The sequence below is a fragment of the Diospyros lotus genome, chromosome 12 (assembly GCF_014633365.1).
Source record: "Diospyros lotus cultivar Yz01 chromosome 12, ASM1463336v1, whole genome shotgun sequence".
NCBI lineage: Eukaryota > Viridiplantae > Streptophyta > Magnoliopsida > Ericales > Ebenaceae > Diospyros > Diospyros lotus.
In genome coordinates, this window is record NC_068349.1 from 2,868,111 (window position 1) to 2,892,810 (window position 24,700).

Sequence of the window (24,700 nt, forward strand, 5' to 3'; positions counted from 1 at the left end):
TCGAGTGATTTGGTAGCAGAGACAAAATTCTCACGTGAACTCTTATGGAATATTAGTAGATAAAGGTCTTAAAATTAATAGTGAGTTACATTTTTAATGTAAATAAATATAATACAATATGTAATTAGTTTTTGTTTATATGGAAAGAATCTCCCACCATTTTAACAAAAGATTAATGATAGTAACATCCATCTTAACTTATTAATTCGACTTCTTAATCTCTATTATGGTCTGTGTTTATGATTGTTAGAATTAATTTGTTAATTCACATGGTGGTCTTGGAGAAAGAATTTATAATTTAATTTTAGCACATGTGTTTTTAAGAGATAAAAAAATGTTATATTTATTAATGGAGAAAAGCCCTTTTTGGTCCAACTTAGTGTTAAAATTATGGGATGGTGAATTAGCCCGACTCAATACCAGGTTGAGGTGAAAAATGGCATGTGAAAGGGTATTGTCGACAACTATTTATAGTAAATTCTATTGATTGAAAGAGCGTTGCCGACTCAATACCTTGACTCATCTAAGTTACATGTTTCTTGAAAAGTATTGTCGGTCATTGTCCATGACAAATTCAATGATCAGAACTGACCATCAAAATCACCTTAGGGTTGTGATTCACATACTGAAAAATTAAAATGATTCAACAATTGGATCTCACTAGATCTAGAAATTAAAATTGAAAAATTTTAAGCGTTTATCTTAAATTAGAAAAACTCCAATCGCTAACATTTGGGATGACAGTCAGTTGATCGAAGGAGAGAGAAGGGATCGTTGGACTGGAAAAAGAGAAGATGAGTAGAGAGTCGATTATTGGCCAAAGAAGGAGAGACAGAGGTGCAGACAAGAAGGAGAGAGCAACAAATGATTTCTAGGGTTTGGTAGGAGTTGGGCTCACTCCTATGAGCCTTTTTATACCTAGATTCGGACGAGTTGTGTATCGAGCTAAGCTGGCCCGACGTCCTGCAAGATGGATTGAAAAAAGCCTTTTCTTCTATAAATAAGTTAATAAATAATTATTATAAATTATAAAGATCGAGCACTTTGAACCGGACGTGAAGGTCTCCTCTCACAAGGGTATACAAGAGATCACAGAGGCTCACTCAAAACTACTTTTTGACTGAACTTTACTCTAGTACTCACTAGACTCACTATGGTAGGCTATGTCCGGCTACTTTTGTTAAAGTTATTACTATTTATTCGTTCTTCTATGCTCTAAAAACCTGTATTTTTTGGAATTATCGTCCTTACACGGTCTCCTGTAACTCGTGTCCTCAATTTTGATAAATAAGGTAAATCACAGGCGGGTCTTTGGCCCTTATTTAGGCCGAGTATCAAATTTGTGATATACTGGTATTAAGCCCAGCATATCACTTGTCCGCTACTTGACTTATGTGTCGGGAGCACAATTACGCTCCTTAAATCATAATTGAGTAGGGGCAATCAATTCGTAGTGATGAGAATCTCAGGAACAAATAGGGAGAGACCCCTCTCAACATTAAAATAGAGAGAGACCCTCTCAACATTAAAATGAGGAATATAGGATTAGTTACACTTACTTTTTTTTCTCACTCTATAAATGTATCTAAGTCTGATTTCGTACAGTATAATAAGAGACCATAAAATGCAATGGAATAGAATGGGAGAGGGCGGCTTGCACTAAAAAAAAAGGTTGATTCACTTGTCCCCTTGTCCCTAGGGATGCTCTCTTTACAAGATATCTTGTCTGCTTCATGAATTATTCACATGTCATATTGGCCCTCTTCTAAGCTTTTATTTATTTTTAAACACTTAATTATCATATTTTTCTATAATATTAATATATTATATTTTATGCTACATTAATATAAATATATAATAGATTAATGAGAATGAAAATATAAAGATTCTAATTAAAAAGTAGAATTTCAAGTGATTAAATTGAGGTTAACATAAGATCCCCTCCGTCATACATGCCGACACTAAGTTGACTTTGTGGGTTGTCGCCGGCGCCCGGAATATCACTCCTCGAGCTGGAATTTCCAGCCGAAAAAACCTCCGACCAGAAACTATCATCCAGGGAGTAGTCGGCCCGTAAATCGTCCTCCAAGGAGGAGGGGGCGGCGGCGGTGACGGAGGAGATGTCGCTGCCGGAATTTTGAGGGCTTGTGGGCTCGTCGCGGCGGCGGCGGCGGTTGTTGGCGGAGTGTGGTGCCGGCAGAGGGGCGCCCGCGTTCTGCTTCAGTCTCTTCTTCAAGTGGGTGTGCCACACATTCTTTATTTCGTTGTCGGTCCGTCCGGGCAACCTCGCCGCAATGGTTGACCATCTGCTATTGAAAGATCAGCCACAGATTCATAGGAACACCTCCATCAATTCACACGAATCCTACCAAATTAAACCATAATCTCAGTGAAAGAACACACCTATTTCCCAACATTTGATGCAGCTCCATGATAGTCTCCTCTTCTTCTTTGCTGAAGTTCCCTCGTTTGATGTCCGGCCGCAAGTAGTTCATCCACCGGAGCCGGCAGCTCTTCCCACACCTCAACAAGCCTGAGAAACAACCAAAAGGAGGAAATAAAAAAATTGCATTCTCAATGCACAAACAAGCCAACCCAGAACAGTATTCCCGATTACCAGCTTGTCTGGGAAGAGCCCGCCAATTGCCGTGGCCGTAGGCGGTGACATAACCCCTCAAGATCTGGTCTTCTTCCGGTGTCCATGGACCTTTCTTCAGTCCCATCTTCTCACAGCATGGGGCTCTCACCATCTTTGACAAAGCTCAGCCTCAGCTTAATACGGTGAATGGAGATGCGTGTGTGTGCGTGCATATATATATAGTGATTCATATTGTCCAAAAGGGCACCGTTTCTTTTTCCCATGGACTTTCGTGGAAAATCCTGCTCTCATTTTCTGCTGTGTATTTAATTGTAGTTGGATTCCACCGCCACGTAAATCTGGATGAAGTTACACGCGTTTCCACGCGTAGGGAACATTAGAATACACTCCAATTCATGGCCAGAGTCTTGGGGTCAAACAAAGAGGCTGGTGCACTTGTGGCCAAAAGCTTGACGATTTGTAGGCCACCAAGCATTCTGTCGTCTTCTACGTTATTTTTTGCTCATCAAACAGGCACATTATAAACACCTAAGTTGTATCTTACACCAACTAAACACAGCACTTTTGGCATTAGTTGTCGGCTATTCAATGCAACCCTAGTTAGTGATAAAATTATTTTGAAAACAAGGGTGATGAATCCAATAACTAAACTAGCTAATCATGGCAGGATTTCATCTGGGTTAAAAGGGAAAGGGGAGGTAAGAAAGGGATTTGGTCGGTCGGCAGACGTTCAATGGAATGGACATGACCAATCACATCAAGTACGAGTAAAGAAGTCAGCCGGTGGCAATGCTGCGCCTAAATTTTAGGGTAAATTATTTAAAAAGATATTAGATATATTTGTATTTTTACTTTTAAAAGGACTCTTTAATTTTTTATATAAACACATCTAATTTTATTATTTGGTTTGTTTACAATAATAGATTGTCATTTATCTCTAAGATGTGTTTGATAGTATAAAATTTTTATGAAAAATGTTATATTCGAGGAGTTGAATTTTATCTTTATCATTTGATATAGTATATTTTTTATAAAAATGAGTTTCATGATACAACTATTAAAATATGTGTTTGTCTATTTTTTATAAAAAAATCTATTTAAGGGGATAATTTTTATTTTTCATGCAAATTAAAAAATATTTTCTTTTCTAACTAAATGCAATACAGACACCCTAATTTCATTAAATGAGGTTACATGACAAATTTAAATAAAATATTATTAAACACCTAAGATGGTTTTTAAAAAGTCTTTTTTAAGCTTGCCCCATTATCGTTTAATAAGAATTATCGACAACGACAAATGATAATCCACTACTAAAACCAAATAATAAATTGGGTGTAGCTATTAAAAAAATTAGAAGATCGGTCAAAAATTGACAATATGGCTAAATTTCAGTATCTTTTTAGTACTTATCCCTATATTTTACCTAAACAAGTAGACTTACATACAGGTAGTAGACTTATATACAGGTAGTATCTGGGCAGGAGTGCAGCTACATGGCCAAAACTGGTGCCAAATCAATCAAAGTACATATCAATTTTGCATCTTCAATCCCCTGAACTGAAATAAAGGAGATTCAGATGTGATTAGCTGAGATGAAGCCATCATATTAAGAATACTCTTGGGTTAAGGATGGAGATGTGCTTCATTTTCTATTGCCAAGCTTACGCACAGAGTGACTCTGAAAGTAGGAAAACAATTTCTTGCACGTGAACGGGTGATGTCAAGAGCTTGGCGGCTAGCATCTGAAAGTAAACCAACTTGTTTTTAATTCATATCATTGACAATCTATTCTGGCAGTCAAGCCCACCAAGATAGAATATGGTTTGACTAATCGTAAACATATGCATTGTGTGGTGACACAACCAAGCTTCGCCTGTTTGTTCCAGTGAATCGACAGCAAGCAGATTAACATAAGGGAAATTCTATCTCCAACCTGTGAAATTGCTTTTCACAGCCCATCCCATGCAAAATTCACCACTAATTTTAAAATTTCAATTTTAACCCCACAATAGCAGAGAGAAGAGAGTGAGAAAAAAGTGGGTTGACTGCCATAGTCGACTCACACACATATATATATACACACACGATTCGGCCATGCCAGCCGTGGCCATGAAAGCTGACCCACTTGGCGGCCATTGCACAAAGAGAAAGAGAGAGAGAGTGGGTCAGCCCACACATATATATATACACAGCATGGCCGCGATCATGGCAGTCACGGTCATGGAACCCAGTCCAACACACAAACTTATAAATATATATATATATACACACTCACACACACGAAAGCATGGCCGCGGCCATCAGAACGCTCCGCCCCGACCCCTCCCCACCCCGGCGACTATGGCAGCATAGCTGGAACTTTGTTCTAAACATACAAGAACAACAATGCAACACAAGGAAAAATGAACTCGTAATTCTAAAGCAAAGTGGCGACCGTTCTGAAGTGAAAAGGAATCATCCAGAGACAGTGGAAGTATACAGAAGAATTTAAAAACAACCCAAGAGAGTTGGGGGGGGGGGGGGGTGGTGGATGTAATTTAATAAAAATGGGCACATATATATTGCATGTATGTGTGAATGACAATTACAATAAGCATGTCTTATTCAGGGCAGACTCGGCCTACAGCTGTGTATCTCTTGAACCAGCGAAGGCATCCATTCAAGTTCCGGATTGTCAAAGGCACTGAACAACTGCAAGCCTATTGACTCCACATGCTCTAGAAAGCAAAGTCTAAGGGTAGCGATCCTTGACATTAGTTCTTACATATTTGGAGATAGAACATGGAGGCCGCAGAAGACATAAGCACCAGGCCAAATCTCACTCTTGTAATGTGCGTTTTTTCTTTCCCGCACTATCATTGGAGGGAAAATAAAAATAAAAAAAACAAAAACAAATCAAGGATTGTCAGGATATTTAGCAGACGAATAAAGACAATTAAGTCAGGTTCCCTTCATTAATATCCTATCAAGAAGAAATTTGATCTCAATTTAAGCAGGATCAGAACTAATGGAAAAGAGAAATTGACCATTAGATGGAATATATGGATATATCATGCCTTTTTTGAAACAGCACTAGTCATACAGTTCATGCCATTCTGGGCATGCAACACCATGTGACTTTAATAAGTAGTCACATCTCTGTTTTTCTATTTCTTTGATTTTAACTTCTTATGGTTTTCGCACATGAATATGTGGAGGGTGTCAACACTGGGAAAGTAGATGTTTTATTCCTAATCCCTAGAGGTTCCAACTAAAGTGGCAAAACACTTTTCCATTTCAAAACAAATTGTGAATTTTGAGTCATGAATCTGATCATTGCTTACCCCCAAGATTTGTAGGGTGACCTGATATTCAGATTAACCCATCCAAAGTCAAAAGAGGCTAAAGAATTAGAATCCTGTTACTATATCTCATGTGACGTCTGTTAAAACAACAATCAAATTAAAGTTGAAGCTATTAAAATGAAGTTGGTGAGTGCTCTATTGCAGCAAAAGCAAAGGGTGAATGCTATACGAAAGCATAAACTAACTAAACAGAATTTAATTAAAACAGGCCCAAGTTGCAATTCAATAAGTTAAAGATTGCAAAGATGACATTAGAGACAATTGAAAAGTTCTTGAATAATTATAAAGGGTTCCAAAACATTTAAAGTAGTGTTTTTCTTTTTTTCAGAGCATCAGGTGATATAAAACTATAATGTATGTAGCCTGAAAGCTGGTATCCTAATATGCTTTTCTTAATTTCATTTAACCAAGTCATCTCACAAATTCGAGAACAAATTCCTACAAAATACATGAAATAAAAAATTATAATGCTTCTACTTTAAACAAGTCACTTTGCTTGTATTCTTAGGCTGATATGAAATGTTCAAGCAACTAAGGTTGCCACCATGGGAACAACACTCCATAATGAAAGCATTGACATCTCAAATAGCAAATCAGCTATTATAAAATAATAATAAAGGGAAAAAAAAAAACTTAAGATTCCAGCAATATAATGTGTTGTTCTGTTGCTTGGTTAGGCATGCTAAGCTTGTTGCTTAAACATATGTACAGAAAAAAAAAGAAAGAAAGAAAGATGGAATCTTGGTCTCAAAATTGAAAACTCACATTGCAACAGACTTTGTTTTGAGAAGTGTTCAAATAGTGTTGTTTTGAAATGGTTACAGGCTGTTTTGAGAAGTTTTCAAATGACATATAGACATTGCAACAGGGTTCAGTGTTTAGCCAATCATGGTTCCAACATCCAAGAATAGGCATTGAGTTAAAAGAACATCTAATTGAGATGGTATTAGTTCTGGGCAGTGGAAGTAATAAAAAGTAGGAAAGGAAGGCTTACAGAAAATTGACTTGGGCTAACCAGATGCTGGTGACAGACAGAGTCAGCCATTTCAAACCAGCATATCAAGTCTCTTGGGGAATATCTGGATCTTCATCCTTTTTCTTTAGCATCACTACCTTACTCCCAGTCAATTTCAAGCAAAAGGTATGCTATCATTAAAAATAACGTGAGAGTACTTCTACAGAAAGAAAACATAGGACTTGAAATAAGCTAAAGATATTCCATTGAAGATTTCAGGACAAAAGAGTTACATTTTAACTTCTTCAGAATCAGAGAGAGAGAGAGAGAGAGTTCATGGAAATAGAGATGAAGCTCTTTTGTCCCACAAATTGTAAAAAGCCCCCAGTCTTATGTGCCATAATCAACCAAAAAGTCCTCTTCCATTTTCATAATGAATGAGCGACTGCTCTTTTCATGGCTCTTGGAGACTTTACCTGCTAGCCAGTAACAACTTCTTTTGGAATAATACACCATTTAAGTCAGCAATGAAAATACCAACTCCTATACAGATTTGCGCAGGTTATGCCTTTGTGCAAAGGAGCCTTTTTTTTTTTTTTTTTTGGGAAAGCCAAAAATAGGACTAACTAATGGAGTTAAAACATCCAATAACAATAGTTAAGCAAATAAACGACTAACTGCAGTTTCCATGGTTCTCGGGGACTGTACCTGCTAGCCAGTAATAACTTTTTGGATTAATACACCATTTCAGTCAGAAATGAAAATATTAATTTCTGTACATGTCATCACAGCTATGCCTTTATGCATAGGAGCACTTTTTCCTTTGAAAAACCAAAAAAAAAAAAAAGGGACCAATAATGGAGTTCAAGCATCCAATAACATTAGTCCTGATTAACTACAGACATTTACATGAGTTTTTAAACCATACAAAATTCTTCTTAAAGCACAAAGGTAAGATCCCTCCTGCAATATCAACTGGAATATTGTCCTGCACAAGAAGTTCTCACTAAATTAAATCAGGATCATCTTCATAATCATAATCTGCATCACTTGACTGCCTGACTCTTTTTGCATCTCTAGGCCCTCCTCTTCCCTTCTTTGGTTTTCCCCTACAAATTAGCCAATTAGTACGAGCAGTATAAGTTTTGCACAGCAACAATGACAGCAGTGAATTAGTGCATGTAGAAATGAGCATTCTCTAAGCTTCAAATCTTCTTGATGCAATATAATAGTCAATGTTAGGATAAAAGGTAAAAGCACTCACTGTCCATTTGTAGAAATCCCTACACCATCTCGTCCAGCAGCATGCTCTTCTGCCTGAAAAACATTAAGACAGAGAAGGAGAAGAGGAATTGCATTAGACTATTGAAGACAAATTACATTGTGAACTAGACTTTCCATGTAATATATAACACATAACAACATGATCAACAAGAACTAAACAAGACGAAGTCAAGGGACTCTAAAATAGCAATTAGATTCTCAAATTATTGATTGAAGATTTATCTTAACTTGAGATTCTTATGTTTGCCATGTAGAAGAAAAAGTATCTACTATCTAGCATCTTGTATATGACCAGTAGATAGTTCTGAACTACAGGAATGAAGAAACAATTCTATATATCAATATGAATGTCACTATTAAATGGCCAAGGGTGAGAATGGAAAGATAATGTTATGCCTGTGAAGGAATGGACCAAGATACAACAGAAACACATGGGATGGGCCCGCATTGGGCCAGCCCTTCAGGGAAGCTAGAACGCACTGAGGTGGCCTTGGCCCAAACTATGGGTTTACACATTGGAAACTACAGTAGTAATCTACCCCCCACCCCCACCCCCACTCCCCAATTAGTATGTAGTATGAGCAGCATCTCTTTTTTTCATCTGCCTAAATTCTGGACAAAAGTTTACAGTATCCAACATTCAAAAATAAATTTGCTGTTCCACACCTTTCCCAGTGCTCTCCAGGATTCTAAAAAAGATTTTCTGTAACTCCTCTCCTCAGCCAGTATAATCATCTGGCATCTTTGATTAGGAGTGAACAGCAACAACATTCCAAACCATTCCAATTTCTATTATTTGCATTCCAAGAATCCAGGCCTCATGACTAATCAAGTAACTTGAGTTATTAGATTACATTACTGAAGTGGTTAAAAACAAATGAGCAGGAAAGCAGGGCAATCACTTCCCTTGGGATAAAAGATCAATTTTACATTCATTTCGTACAAAAACTATTCAAACACAAAGCAATGCACTTGGAAGTATTTCCTTAAGTCTAATCAAGAATAAAAATATAGACAGTTTTTGGGAGATCACAAAAGGATAACCATGGAAAACTATTGAAAGGGCACCGTTACTGCAATTGATAGACCAAAAATACGTACAGCTGGCGAGGTGACTGAAGATAATGAAAAGAGCCTGTCTTCAGGCTGAAACTTCCTGGATCGCTTTAAGCTGCAGCAACAATTTGGAATAAGTTGTTTCTGTCATTGATAATCCAACATGCATTATCCTCCAATTGAAATCAAAATTAAAGGCTTATGAATAACATTTACTGTACTTTAATTGTTCTTTAAGTAACAATGTGGCAGCAAACTACTTTGGGTTATCATAGATCTGGAAAGATTCAGTAAAAATGTTCATATTTTTATGAGGAAAAAATAGTTTGTCCGATGGAAATCAATCAGGGCAGCTGCACTGCATGAGCTTCCCTGGCCCCTGCTTTACTAGGATTTTGGAGTCATTCATACACAGCCTTCCCCTTGCTTTTATTGCAAAGAGGCTAACTCAACAACTTGAACCTATGACCTTCAAGACACAAAAGAGCAATCATACCATTGCCACCAAGGCCCGTCCTTCAATGGAAATCAATCAAAGCAACACAAATTATTTCCACAAGCAAAATGGCATTGATTTCTAAGGTATATTAGCCGTCACATAAAAGCTAAGAAAAAACCATTAGCAAGGATTAATGCAGAAAGGGCAGCTGAAAAAAGGCAAAGCTCTTTTTACAATAACCAAATAAAGGAGTCTTTTTTTTTTTGGCCAGAAAGAGTAGAGTTAAATGCACAAGCATTGATTTATTTCTTGGTCACTATAGAGACAACTATTGTACAAAAAAAAAAAAAGAGAGAGACACACACACACAAATTCATAAAGGAATAAACTCAACGAACTACAAAACAATCTTTATAATCTTTTCACCAAGCATTGAAACATATTGAATTCTAACATGATTTTTCCTGAATAATTTGCCTTGTATTCTAACTTGACATATCAGATGCATGGCACCATTCAACAAAAATCAGATACAAGACTTCACATACAGATGGAAACGATACAGTGCTTTCACAGATAAAAGGTTCATGGACTAACAGGGTAGTGCTCTTAGATGATGATAGGAACCCTTCAAAACCTTTCAATACATTTCCGGATTGGCTTGGATCCTGTAAGTAACTTGTCTCCATATCATACACCTACAACAAAGAAAAGCATTAGACTTCAGGCACAAAAAGAAATAAAATTAAAGAAAATAAAATAATAGGATAAAAATATTTAAAAAAATAATGGTGTGTGTGAAAGAAGCTTCTTTCTTTTCTCTTCTCTTCTTTTTTTTTCTTGTTAATACCAGACTGCTTATTCCACTTATTTCTAATGTGAATTTCTTGAATCAAGTAGTCTGATGCAGAAAGCAAAGCATAATCATATGTCCATGTACATTCAAATTTAACAAATTTTTTTGTAAAAGGTGAAGGAAGAGAAGACAGAAATATTAAGCCTCTTACAAGTGTTCCTGAGATACCTAAATTAAAAATTACTGATTTCAACCACCTGCAGAAGGTCCTATATGTCACCCTTTCATTCACTATATTTTTATCAGTGCACCCAAAATGAAAATTCATCACATGATTGGCTTCATTACTGGAGATGTACTGATTTGGTGTATGTAGAAATAATATGCCCCACAATATGGAGCATTCTGTAACAAGATTATGTAACTCTTACTAGCAATTTTTCCTAGAGACAGGTGTATTAAAAACTGCCATCAATACTTAACCATCAGGGACTCAATGAGCATAAGGCCAAGAAAAACATAATCACATCTACCCACAGCCTTGATAATCTTCAAAAAATCCCATCTCTGCAAGGTTATATTCCCGTACTACATTTCAGCTCATTGAAAGCATAAAGAGGTCTTGTAAAAGAAAAAGATAACTTAAATCATCACTTGGATACATAAATTTATCATCTTTAACAGAGACATTTAAAAAATGGCAGCCACCTCAAATTGATTTTTCTAAAATACAAAATATATACAAAATATGTCTATCTCAAAAATAGTAGATGAGTTGAATACCTCAATAACCCACTAACATAACACCCCCAAGCCAAGAGAGACAGAAGGGGATTATTAAAGATTGTACTGTCCTATACTGAATTTCCATTAAGAGTATAATGGGGCCTTCCAAATTCAAAGAGCGTGCAAAGAAGCTCCAAATTCAACATTAGATATTCTTCAACGTCCTTCCCCATCCAATGCTTTAGATGGTGGACATCACCTTTGGTGATGATCTTATCCAGGTCACGGTTCCATCCACGACTTGCTTTGCTCCTTCAGCATTCACAAATAGCTAAAAGAAAAACCCTTTTAACACTCGAGGAAAGAATCATATATTCATCAATGCACCATTGCTCAGCAAGACACTCGGCGCTAGTTTGCGTTGCCTGGATCACGAGGATTCAAGAAAATCTTCTCACTAGCTCGAAGAATTGCCAAATACAAGCAAAGTTCCAGCATTGCCACGAAACAATGAAACCCAATAATACAACTCAAGAGCGTGAAAAAAAAAAAAAAAAAGGAAAGAAAGACCACAATTCGTGTCATGCCAATCCAAACCCTCGAACGCCAAGAAAAATCAAGACACAGATCATCGACATCAACCACGAAAACAGGGGTGCATGAAATTGAAAAGAAGAGAAAAGAAATCACCTGCTTTTCAATGCTACGGAGCTCCTCATGTAGCTTAGCTCTCTTGCACAGAAGAGCCGCCAGCATCGCCGACGGGCTCGAAGCGCTCCGCTGCCCTGAAAACCACCACCGGTTAAAACTCGAAGAACTCGAAAACATACGGAGAGAGAGAGAGAGAGAGAGAGAAGCCGTTAACGGCTACCTTCTTGGTCCATGGGTTTTGGCGCGAAAGGTGAAGATTTGATGAGCGGAGGAAGAAGTATGATCAGAAACCTAGGGCACTCTGATTTGGTTTTCTAAATCGTTTCGATCCCCCGATCAATCTTCGAACCCGTTTACGTTACTTATGGGGCTGTGTTCCACTGCTTTCCGATCCACTATTCGTTTACTCAACCCACCAATCATGACTGCCCCCTGCGGGAGGACCTGGGGAATGCAACTGATTAAACAATGCCAAATTCATATTTTTGTCATGTGGTTAATTGATTTTTTTTATTTTAATTATACATCTAAATTTAATTTAATATACATATTTTATTTTTTCATATAATTTTTTATCATTTTGATTATATCTTTAAAATTATATTTTTAAATTAATTTAACTTTTATATATTTATATATAAAAAATTAAATTAAATTAAAAATATATATATTATACTTTATTTACATCAAAATATATGAATTAAATTGACTTAAAAATATAAATATAAAGTATAATTGTAAAAATGAAAAGTTTAATTTATGATAAAAAAATAAAAAATAAAATAAAATTAATTAAAAAATAAAAATTTAAAAATATAATTGAAATAAAAAAATATAAGTTTAGCCAATAAAAAATAAAACATAAACTGACTCTAATTAAGGTATTTACTATATTTTATTTTTAATATTTAAATATTTTTATTAATTTATTAAATAATTTAAATATGATGTATTTATAAATTATTTTTATGATTAGTCTATAATAAATTTTTTTTTGTAATATATGAATGGAAAGAAAGGGTAGTGTTATTTTTTTAAAAAATAAAAATAATTAATACAAGTTAGGCGAATATATAAAATTTACTCATTTTTTATCCTTAAAAATATTGTAATCCTTTATTTATTTCCGGACGCGGAGGGCGGAAGACGTGCCGCCGCCGCATTTCAATTTGGGACCCACCGCAGTAGCATCGTACCAACGTGACCCATTGTCAGTCAAAGGATTAAATTAAGGGTAATTAAGTAAAATAATACGAATTAATCATATATTCTATAATTTGCAATAATATTAATTTAAAAATTGAGCTGATGACGTGGATGGATTGAAAAGCTTCTCGGCGTGGTAGCAACGCACCGACCTGGGCCCACTTGTGATGCCCACATATGTTGTCCCATTCAAAGTCATTAGGCCCCCTGCCTGCCGTAAGATCACGACCGTCGGATCGAAGAATCTGTTTTTCCTTCCTCACTTTCTCGCTCCTGAAAGTGCGAGAAAATTAGAGGGAAAGTGAAGGAAAGCCACAGATAAGAAAGCATATCAAGTTTGTCTTCCCGTTGGAAGAATTTTATATATATATATATATATTTATATACACACACACGCGGGTTATTCGCTCTCTTCTTGTTTCTTGATCAAATTGGAGTTCTGTCTGGTCCGTTCACCGATCGCAGCCACCAGCCATGTCGTTCAGATTCAGAGGGGTGAGTTTGTTGTTCAGTTGATCATGGAGTGTAACGTGTTTCTGTTTGAGTGTTTGATTTGTATCTGTTTTCGAGAAAGTAATTTTGAACGAAAAACTTGGAATCTGGTTTTGGTGTCTGGTTTCAGCCAAATGCCTCTTCCGGCATGGGCGTGGCGGATCACAGCAAGAACACGTTTCTGGAGCTGAAGAGGAAGAAGATCCATCGCTACGTGATCTTCAAAATCGATGAGAACAAGAAGGAAGTTGTGGTGGAGAAGACCGGCGGTCCGGCCGAGAGTTACGACGACTTCGCCGCTGCTTTGCCGGAGGACGATTGCCGATACGCGGTCTATGATTTCGACTTCGTGACTTCCGAGAACTGTCGGAAGAGCAAGATTTTCTTCATTGCATGGTTAGTTAATTAGTTAGCTTCTTCTGATCCTCAATTATTAGTAGCTTAATTACGTTTCTAATCTCAGAACAATATATGCTCGTGTTGATCAGGTCTCCAGCGATCTCCCGGATTCGGGCCAAGATGTTGTACGCGACGTCGAAAGACAGGATTAAACGAGAGCTTGATGGCATCCATTACGAGATTCAGGCCACCGATCCTACAGAGATGGATCTTGAAGTTCTCAGAGATCGTGCTCGCTGATTAGGCGATTGAAGTTCAAGATCTCTTGGATTTGAGAAGAAGAGATGAACAAAGTTCAAAGCTTTTTTAATTTGCGAAGTTATGGATGATGGCTTCCGGTTTGTTTAAGCCATCAACAAGAGAACCAAGGAAGCCGAGAAGCAGCTGTGGCCTAATATGTTTTACTTGTTATCTGGTTGTTGCTTCTGTTGTATTTGTACTCTCAAAAACACTTTTAGACTTCTTTGCTTAATCAAATAAAATGCGAGGAACCAAGAGAAAATCCCTCTGAATTTGGAGGGAAAATGAAGCATTGAATTCAAAAACTGCCCTGTTTTACCCACTACTATTGACTGTTCTAGCTAGCCTTCATTCTCACCTGACATCTCCTCCAGGGATTTGCCCTTTGATTCAGGCACCAGAAGGGTAAACAGCAAGCCCAAGAAGTTGATCACACCCAATGCGATGAGAGAGTTTCTCACCCCAATGGCTGCTGGGTACCCGGCATCGGCTTCGGCCTTGTCCTGGTTCTGGGCCCGGCCCAAGAACCCGAAGGCGCCAACAATTGCCCCCAGTTTACCGGATGCTGCAGCATGGCAGGTGGACCTCAGCCTAGCTGGGAAAATCTCGGCTGGGACAACGAATGTGGGGGGATTCGGGCCAAAATTAGCGAAGAAGAAGGTAAGCGAGTACATGACCACAAACCCGATTCGGTGGTCAGGGTGAGTCCAGTCTTGTCATCAAGAAGAAACCCACAAGCTGAATGGCAAATCTCCCCCATCTTGTCGATGAATGCCACAGTGAACCAGTAGCCAGGCACGGTGCTGCACAGAGCTATAAGGGTCTGTGCGCTTGCTATTTTAGAAATTTCCTGGATGGCATTCATGGTCTTTGCGGGTGGAATCCACCCAATTGCACTGAAAATGTCCTTTTGGAACAAGTTCTGGCTGGCTGTAATAGGCAATGTCAAGAAAGAACCATGTCGTGGTGGTTCCAAGCAGGTGTGAAGCCCATGGCGACGAACAAACTCTTTGGTGAACAAGCCAAATTCATTGGCTGGTTTACGTGGCATCTGCCCAACGTTTTCATGGTCTGCCTCGAGATCAACCTGTACCGTAAGATCTTTAACATGTCAGCCACGGCCTGTTTGCTGTCCTTAGCCACGCTGTGTAACCAGGGCCGGACCTTCCATGAGGCCCGTAAGACAGCTGCCTCAGGGTCCATGGAAATTTCACAATTTAGGGGCCTATAAATTGAAAATGGTCCATTCAAATTTCACAACTAAGGGCCCATGAAAATTTCATAGCTCAAGGCCCCATGCTTTTTCCACCCGCCCGCCTGCCCGCCCACCCTCTTCTCGCAACCCTTCTCCTTCTCTCTCTTTCGCTCGTTGCCCTAGTAGCCCTACCTCTTTGGCTCTGTCGTGCCTCGCCCTCGCCCCCCTTCTCACGACCCTTCTCCCTCTCTCTTTCGCTCACTTGCCCTAGCCCTACCTCTTTCGCTCCGTCGCGCCTCGCCCTCACCCTCGCTCTCGCCTCTCGCTGCTACTCTGTCGCCAGTAGTTTGCTGCCTCTCTCTTTTCTTGCTGCTCCTTGCCATTTGCCCTTGCCCTCGCTTTCTCGCCTCTCGTTGCTCGATCGGCGATGGTTCGTCCTCAGCGACTTGCCTCGCCCTCTTGGCCAGTGGCTCGCTGCTCAGGTGCTCGCCCAGCAAGTATTGCCCTCGCTGCTCTGCTCTGCTCGATCGTTGGCTCACAATCGCCCTCCGTCGCTCGCCCTTGTGGGTTGTGGCCAGTGGCTCGCTACCTCTTGATTGTCGATTGGGCCATCAGATTAGATCTGCTTCTCAGATACTCTAACTCCAAATCTGCTTCAATTTTTAGGTTAGTTGCTTCTTCATTTTATTTCGTTTATGGTAGTATCTTTCGTTTCGTTTCGTTTATGGTAATTTTTAATTGATAATTAAAAAAAAATTATTCTTATAGTATAAATATTTATTTATTTTTTATATTTTATTATACAATTTGGGGCCCATTTTCACATCTCACCTCAAGGCCCCAAAAACTCAGATCCGGCACTGCATGTAACGGGCAGTTTCTGGCATCTTCATCCGCCAGTAGTAAGTGAGGGCAGCAGGGATCTCTCCAAACATCAAAATTATCCTCCAAACGTAGTCGTCTGCTTGCGCGACAGTCGAGCCACTGGGATCTACTGCATAAGCCGGAGCCCCAAACGCCGCGTCGAATGCAGTCGAAACAACGATTGCAAACACTCCCCCTGCTAGAATCCCGAAGCCCTGCATCGCGAACACTGCAGCAATGAACGCGCCTCGCGTCTTCTTGTTGTCATACTCGGACATGATGGTGGCAGAAAGAGGGTAGTCGCCCCCATTGCCAAATCCAAGCCAAAACCGGAAGAAGCAGAGGGTTGCCATTACAGCTTTTGCCCCCTTCCCGAAAGAAAGGCCAGACGCTATGGAACACAGAACCATCAGCATAAGGGTCATGCCATAGACTCGCTTCCTGCCCAGCTTGTCGCCAAGCCAGCCGAAGAAGAGCTGGCCCGATAGAGTTCCACACAAAGCAACGCCATCAACAGCAGCCGACACGTCGGGAGGTAGGCTGCCGGGCTTGTTTGAACCTTCAACGTGGTGACGAGGGATATGCAGAAAAGGTCATATGCATCAGTGAAGAAACCCATTCCTGCAATTATGATTGCCGTGAAATGATACCGTTGTGTCTTCGCCGCATCGAGTGCAGTTAACATCCCCAATTGTTCCCCGGGCATTGCCGATGCACCTTCTACCTGTAGTATCTGCAACAAGGGAACCTAGGTGCCGTTGGAACATCATCATAATCTGAAGAATGCACGTGGATCTTTCCAACAAAACTTGAGGAACTTGAATTTCGGATCTTAACATACTTCCATTGGGCACTTGGCAACGAGATGGAACTAAAATGGGAAAAATTTTGTACACAACATTTCACCAGGATGCTGTAACACTAACCATCTGTGATTGAACCAAAAGGCATGTGACCGTGTCACGTTTGAAGAACTGAGAAGGGAATCAAGCAGTAGAATTTGAATATCAAATCGAGATTTAATGGTCATTGAATGCTATCTAACTGTAGATCTACTGATGCAGTGAACCCCCTTTTCAATGGGCATACATTGTAGCATATGCCAATCCATTTCCCTTTGAAGCTTCAACATAACGTTAGTTCAAGTTGAGCACAAGAAGCCCAAAATTCACGACTTTCAAATAGGATTTAAGGTTGTTCAGGTGAACAGAAGAAGCAACATACATACATACATATATACACATGTAGAATATATTTCTCAATATCAAACAAACAACTCTTAAAACGAGATGTTCTAAATGAGACAGTCAGAGATGATTGAATAAACAGTGAAGAGGAAGCTTTAGCAAACCTCTTTCAAAGGCTTTTGTTGAGATGGGCTGATCATATATATATATATAGAGAGAGAGAGAGAGAAAGGGGGCGGGGGGGGGGGGGGGGAATAATAAGATCACAAGAGAGACTTCAATCTTATAAGAAAATAATCAGCCGTATACATATACGGAACAATTGGCAACATAAAAATCATTTAAATCCCCAAAAATCTCTTTTAGACTCTGATATTGGGAAAAAATTTCATCTTTAAACAAATTTTTATCTCTCTGTCTTTCAAAACAGTCTAATTTTAATAGATTAACCAAGTCAAAATTTTAATTTAATATATTAAAATCATTAAGAAAACAAAAGCATCACATTCAAAGAATGTTAACTAAATGTCAACACGAAGTTTCTCCCTCCCTCTCTCTCTCTCTCTCTAGATATTTGTCATTTAGGTTTAAATATCAATACAAAGTTAATGTTTTTCTTTACCTTTTTAGTTGGGCTGTATTTGAGAGAAATTTATTATTGATGGATTGAAATGAAGGAAATGGAATGGAGGATTATCTCCTATTTGGGATTGGATGAAGATAATGAAGAGAGTAGTCTATTTCCATCCAATCTATTCCAATTTGGAGGAGATTTGGATGGAAAAGGTTTCCATCCAATTTCTTTCCATTCCATATTATTAATTGGCCTCCCCTCCCAAACAAAGGAAATCCGATCCCATCCAACTCCATTATTTTCCACCCTCCCAAACACACCCTAAGAGTTACCTTGGAACATTATCACAAGCACACATAACATACTGTTTTTGAGAACCCAGTTGAAGAAAGAGTATGAAACTACTAAATCTTACTCTCATAGCACTTCAATAGAAACAGAGAAAGGACTGAAATGTAATGTAAAGTTGTGAACTACAGCATGCAAAGAGCTAGAAAGAAGGTTGGTGGTGGGGACTGGGGAGATTTAGGGCTTATAGAAGAGTAGTGATATAATTGCCTATAGGGCTGCAAGGTTTTCCCAAACATTCTATAGGACTGGAACCGTCCTATTATTTTGAGGCGGCTGACCTGACTCCACCCCGGCTACTGCTTCATTCTCCCCGGACATTTCCTCCAGAGATTTTCCTTTTGATTCGGGTACCAAGAACGTAAATGCCAAGCCCAACAAGTTGACCACACCCAGTACAATGAGTGAATTCTTGACCCCAATACCTGCTGGATACCCTGCATCGGCCTTGGCCTTGTCCTGGTTCTGAGCCAGGTACAAGAACCCGAAGGCGCCTACTATTGCTCCCAATTTACCGGATGCTGCAGAGATGCCATGGCAGGTGGACCTCAATCTGGCTGGGAAAATCTCGGCTGGGACAACGAATGTGGTGGCATTCGGTCCAAAATTGGCGAAGAAGAAGGTGAAGGAGTACATCACCACAAAACCGATTCGGTGGTCAGGGTGAGTCCAGTGGTTGTAAGGGATGGCCAGTGCAAACATGAAGACAGTCATCATGAAGAAGCCCAGTAGTTGAATGGCAAATCTTCCCATCTTGTCAATGAATGCCACAGTGAACCAGTAGCCAGGGACAGTGCTGCATAGAGCAATAAGGGTTTGTGCCCTTGCTATCTTGTGAACTTCCTGAATTGCATTCATGGTCTTTGGGGGAGGAATCCATCCAATGGCGCTGAAGATGTCCTTCTGGAACAGATTCTGGCTGTAAAACGCTATGTCGAGCAAAAACCAAGTGCTTGTGGTTCCCAGCAAGTGAAGCCCATGGCGACGAACAAACTCCTTGGAAAACAAACCAAATGATGCTGCTGGCTTCTGAGCTATCTGCGCAGTTTTCTCCGGCTCAGCCTCGATGTCAGTCTGCAAAACCTTTGACATGTCGGCAGTGGCTTGTTCGACATTCCTGGCAACAAGAGCTGTGTATCGAGCAGTTTCTGGCATTTTCATCCGCCAGTAGTAAGTCAGCAGAGCTGGCAGCGCCCCAACCATTAAAATTATCCTCCAAACATAATCCGCTTGCGGGACAGTTGAGCCAACTGGGTCAACCTGGTAAGCTGGAGCACTAAACCTGGCACCGAATGCAGAAGAGATGATGATGGCGAATATCCCACCGGCTAAGATTCCAAATCCTTGCATGGCAAACACAGCAGCTATGAAGGCGCCGCGAGTCTTCTTGTTGGCGTATTCAGACATGATGGTGGCAGAAAGAGGATAGTCACCCCCAATGCCAAATCCAAGCCAAAACCGGAAGAAGCAGAGGGTTGTCATGACAGCCCTTGGCTGCTTGCCGAAGGAAAGGCCCGAAGCAAAGGAGCAGCCACACATGAGCATGAGAGTCAAGCCATAGACTCGCTTTCGGCCCAGCTTGTCACCGAGCCAGCCAAAGAAGAGTTGCCCCGCAAGGGTTCCACAGAGCGCGACACCATTAACGGCAGCAGAGACATTGGGAGGAAGGCTGCCAGGCTTGGGCGAGCCATCTACATGGTAGTATATGCGCCCAAGCAATTTGGTGACCAGGGATATGCAGAAGAGATCATATGCATCTGTGAAGAAACCCATCCCGGCAATGATAATTGCAGTGAAATGATACCATTGTGTCTTTGCTACATCGAGCGCGTTAAGCACCTGCAACTGTTCCCCAGACATGGCTATATCCCCACCTTGCTGAACTCTTTCCTCTCAAACTATCAATTGCTTGAAAATATCTGTAAAGATCAAACAGTGAATATGAAACATGCTACTACTTAATTATCTGTTGAAATACAGATAAATGAAGGTAGGGTAATTTCCAATCATCAAGATAGAATGATAAAAACCAAAGATTTTCAACCTGTGGGTTTCAGATTAAATGTAAGAGATGGATGGTTAGATCAGCTAAAATAATGGGCAAATATTTGTAGCTTACTGTTAGCAAGGTAATTAAGGGGGGTGAAAGGCCTACTGTTGTGCTTTACACTGAATTAACAGAAACAAAATCATCATCCCAATAAACATAGATTATCAGTGGCTAATTGTAAAAATTAGTGACATATACAAACACAAGCGTTGAAATCCAGAAACCTGTCTCTCCATTAATCATGAGTTTATTATGACCATAAAGTCATAAGCCCAGTGCCCAACATATAAGCAAGCAAAAATAGACAGGACGCGTCAAGCTGATGTTTATTACATAGAACATAAAAGCATCTAGAGAGATGCCATTCTCTTAGAAATTATATGCAAAGCGCAAACTAGCCCCACCAAGTTTGAAATATTAAGAACCTTATTATTTGAAAACAATCTAATCAGCTTTTCTATTTGCTCTGCTTTGCTCAAACAACACAGAGCATTTCATCAAATCCCTGGAGCGCATAATCAGCCATCATTAAACAAGAACAAATGTGTCTGAAAAGCACTGTTTTACCGTAAGAAGATCACCAGTAATGGCTTAAATCCAAGGAAAAAAGATAGAACCATGATATTAAAGAAAAGATCCAAGGCAAGATTACCGCGGCTACTGGGGATTGATTTTGAAATCAAAGCTGTTTGATTCATTCATTATGTCTCCTGGAACCCGAATCGAGAAAATGGAAACCTTATTTCCTCGTTTATTTTTTCCCCTTAGAAAAAGACAACACAAAGGTGACTCCAAAGCAAACACACACATTCCGAAAAGACGAGGAAAAGTAAAACCCATGTCAGACAAAGAGTCTAGATTAAGGAGAAAGACAACTAAAATTAATTATAATGCTTAATGTTGAAATCATCCCAACAAATCCCCGGCCCAAAAGATAAAAAAAATGAGAAACCCTTATCCTGCATGGCATGGAAGAAGAAGAAGAAGAAGAAGAAGAAGAAGAAACGACAGAGTATGTACGCATGTGGCGTTAGATATCTACATAAATAGACAAACACACACGTGGGTATTGGGCAAGACACATAATTAATTAGAACGAGAAGAGGAAGCAGCCATTAGAGCTTGACACTGACCTCTGTATCTGTGTCCCTTTTGTCTTGCTCGATAATTGCTTTTGAGGGGATTGAGACAGTGAAGAAGACAAACAGAGGGAGAGAGAGAGAGAGGAGATTGGTGAATGGTGAAGAGAAGTGGCAGCCAGGCATTGGAATTTATAAGCAGCTGAGAGGGTTATCAAAGGGGAATCTTCGCCCAGAATATTCCCGGTACTTTTGGGGATCGATCGAAATCCCGGAAGCTCTCCAAGAATCAAAAACCAAAAACAAAACCAACCCACAAAAAAAGCGGGTCCAAAGCTCGTCGCTTTGACGGTTTTTTATTTTTATTTTATATTTTTCTTCTTCATTTTCATTTCATTTTTCAATCCACCCCAATTTAGTTCTACTTTTGTGGACATCAGTTTTCCATTTCCAAAGAGACCAGCTTTTACCTTCTTGCCTTCTATTATTGGAACAAACAAGATCCATTTGGGGTCGTCTAGGTTTTCTTATATTTCATTTGTCATCTTTTCTTCAACAAATCTCATGCATTTTTTGGAATCATTCATGACTAATGCATTTTCCAGATGGACCTTGTTTGTTCCAACAATAGAAGGCAAGAGGGTAAAAGCTGGCCCCTTCGGAAATGGGAAACTGATCCCACAAAAGTAGAACTAAGGTTTGACTGGGAGATCCTAAATCGGGTGGGTTGGGAAAATGGAACCAAAATGAAGAAGAAAAATCGAAAAGCGACGAGCTTTGGACCTGCTTTTTGTGTGGGTTTGCTTTGTTTTTGGTTTTTGGTCGTTCGAGAGCTTCCAGGATTTCATGAATCGATCCCTAGAAGTATTGGGAATATTCCGGGCAAAGTTTCCGCCATTGATAACTCTTTCTGCTGCGTTCACCAATCTCCTCTCTCTCTCTCTCTCTCTCTGTTTGTCTTCCTCACTGTCTCAATCCCCTCAAAAGCAATTATCGAGCAAGACAAAAGGGACACAGATACAGAGGTCAGTGTCAAGCTCTAATGGCTGCTTCCTCTTCTCGTTCTAATTAATTCTGTGTCCCTTTGGGGTCGTCTAGGTTTTCTTATTTCACTTGTTATCTTTCTTCAACAAATCTCATGCATTCTTCGGAATCATTCATGATTAATGCATTTAGGCTTTAGTGTTCTAATCATTCATAGTTAATGCATTACTTTCCAAGGAAATTCAAATGACCTTATATTTGAATGATACATTTAACCACGTGTGTTTAAATTGGAACACTCTTGAAAATACCCAATTCATCAGCTCATTAGAGCATGTTGGCTCAATCTTTGGTGATGAAACCACCTTTTCCCAAAAGGGTTTGGTCAATTTCCAATTTTATCAAAAATGTTATTCTAACACACTCATTTGTGACACACTTGTGATATTTTTGTACTAATATATTACACTTTATGATATATAAATATAAATATATAACATATTAACACACAACTATCTTCAAAAATACTACAAATGAGTGTGGGAAATGAAATTTCCGAATTTCTATATTACATTGAACCATATTTGGGTTTGCCTTTGTTGACTCTTCAAGATTTTGATACACAAATTAGAGCCCACATTCCCCATTAATTATTGAGCCTTAAAGATATCATCTTAGTGTTTGGTCCACTATCTTTTGTTATTTACCCTCCAAATCCTCAAATTGGGTCTAGAATATTTTATTATAAGAATAACATTGACAATTATTTTTGGACAATAAAATAGTGATACATGTCTATTATTGAACCAAAACCTAATAGATAAGTTAATAAATTTAATTCTTGAATTTTCATCTTGGAGAATCCAAAACAAGTTTAAGAGATTTATTGTTATCTTAATTTGGCTAAAAAATTATTTTCTAGCATGAAACTACTAAGTCTAGAAATTTTAAAAATAACGCTTAGTTTCTTGTCTTGTCCAGCCTATAATATAAAGAGCAAAACTCTCAAAAGTAAATCAATTTAATTCATCTTGTTCATTACACATTTGTTAGTATTACACACTAATCTAAGCATAAAAAAAATTTAAACTCACATCTTCTTACATTTTTCAATATCAAAATAGACTTTGGTGATGGATCTCCAATCACCATTAGATTTGATAATACTAATTAGATTTGTGGCAACATAATATATAGATAGAATGAAGAAGTGGGATGGAATTAGTGGGAAAGGTTTATTCCAACCACTGGTTGAGGTCATCAAAGCCCTGGTTTAAGCCTTGTTTATGGATGTAATCATGTCCCTATCACCACAATCAACCAAGGCTGGATGGCACCTGCCCAGTAGACTAATTTTGACTTAGTCTAATTTTGACTTAGTAAAGACCCACAAAAGATAAAAAGCAAGGACAAAGAGATTTGTTACTTCATATAATAAAAACCAAACTTGGTGCATTAAAGCATTCATAAAGTTTTTTTTTTTTTTTTTTGTCTACATGAGATCAGATGAATAATATATCGATATTAATTTAATGGGTTGAGAGTTTGATCATCGTTTTGTACAAAAGTTAAAGATTCAATCTACGATTTATCTCTTCTGACATAATCGATGAGACAAACATCGAGAGCTATCTTAAGACAATCACTCCAAATTTTACTTTTATTCTTAAAAATTATTGTCACAATTTGACTCCGTGATCATTTAACTATAAAAAAGAAAAAATTCTATTCAGATGAATTGTGGGTAGAGATGAATTCCGTGGAAAAATCTGAGTCAACTTTGTGCCCACTAGTTGTGTGCTGTTTGTCCATGTGCAGTGGACTCAATGGCATTGGCAGGGTCCAATCTAAAGGGCTCTGGTTTAAAGCCCAAAATAAAATTAATGTTAAATTATAAAAAAAAAAAAAAACTTTCTATTCAGGTAAAAAAACCCAATTTTTATATGAAAAATATTATCAAATGAATTGTGGGTAGAGATGAATTCCATGGAAAAATCTGAACCAACTTTGTGCCCACCAGCACTATGATGATATTGGGGTGCTGTGTGTCCATGTGCAGTAGACTCAATGACATTGGCAGGGTCCAATCTCAACTCTCAAGGGCTCTGGTTTAAAGCCCAAAATAAAATTAAAGTATCTTCTTTTCTGTTTATTTTAAGGGTATTTTATATAACATAAAATTTGATATTTATAATCCGACACATCTTTTTGTTACACATAAAAAATTTG

General features: G+C 38.7%; 4 protein-coding genes and 1 pseudogene across 6 annotated transcripts; 1 reads left to right on the forward strand and 4 right to left on the reverse strand.

The window, feature by feature from the left end:
- Positions 1-1,866: 1,866 nt before the first annotated feature.
- On the reverse strand, positions 1,867-2,800 carry LOC127814040 (transcription factor MYB4-like). 2 transcript variants are annotated; one of them, XM_052355263.1, is made up of 3 exons: positions 2,618-2,800; positions 2,404-2,533; positions 1,867-2,309 (listed from the first exon to the last, which is right to left on the reverse strand). In XM_052355263.1, the coding sequence occupies exons 1-3, from the start codon at positions 2,748-2,750 to the stop codon at positions 1,916-1,918; spliced, it is 657 nt and encodes a 218-aa protein (XP_052211223.1). In that variant the 5' UTR covers positions 2,751-2,800; the 3' UTR covers positions 1,867-1,915. The 2 variants fall into 2 exon arrangements, with proteins under 2 accessions (XP_052211223.1, XP_052211224.1); XM_052355264.1 differs by having other exon boundaries at positions 1,867-2,306; positions 2,618-2,798.
- A 4,793-nt stretch (positions 2,801-7,593) lies between these two features.
- On the reverse strand, positions 7,594-12,242 carry LOC127787231 (uncharacterized). Its single transcript, XM_052315170.1, has 6 exons — positions 12,074-12,242; positions 11,893-11,987; positions 10,278-10,378; positions 9,287-9,356; positions 8,166-8,218; positions 7,594-8,010 (listed from the first exon to the last, which is right to left on the reverse strand). Exons 1-6 carry the CDS (start codon positions 12,084-12,086, stop codon positions 7,908-7,910), a joined length of 435 nt encoding a protein of 144 aa, XP_052171130.1. The 5' UTR covers positions 12,087-12,242; the 3' UTR covers positions 7,594-7,907.
- Positions 12,243-13,311: 1,069 nt separating this feature from the next.
- On the forward strand, positions 13,312-14,479 carry LOC127787230 (actin-depolymerizing factor-like). Its single transcript, XM_052315169.1, has 3 exons — positions 13,312-13,554; positions 13,682-13,947; positions 14,040-14,479. Exons 1-3 carry the CDS (start codon positions 13,534-13,536, stop codon positions 14,188-14,190), a joined length of 438 nt encoding a protein of 145 aa, XP_052171129.1. The 5' UTR covers positions 13,312-13,533; the 3' UTR covers positions 14,191-14,479.
- On the reverse strand, positions 14,352-16,983 carry LOC127786778 (inorganic phosphate transporter 1-4-like; annotated as a pseudogene).
- Positions 16,984-18,254: 1,271 nt separating this feature from the next.
- LOC127786507 (inorganic phosphate transporter 1-4-like) lies at positions 18,255-21,881 on the reverse strand. 2 transcript variants are annotated; one of them, XM_052313959.1, is made up of 2 exons: positions 21,061-21,461; positions 18,255-20,277 (listed from the first exon to the last, which is right to left on the reverse strand). In XM_052313959.1, the coding sequence occupies exon 2, from the start codon at positions 20,216-20,218 to the stop codon at positions 18,599-18,601; it is 1,620 nt and encodes a 539-aa protein (XP_052169919.1). In that variant the 5' UTR covers positions 20,219-20,277; positions 21,061-21,461; the 3' UTR covers positions 18,255-18,598. The 2 variants fall into 2 exon arrangements, with proteins under 2 accessions (XP_052169919.1, XP_052169918.1); XM_052313958.1 differs by lacking the exon at positions 21,061-21,461 and adding an exon at positions 21,542-21,881 and having other exon boundaries at positions 18,256-20,277.
- Positions 21,882-24,700: the final 2,819 nt, after the last annotated feature.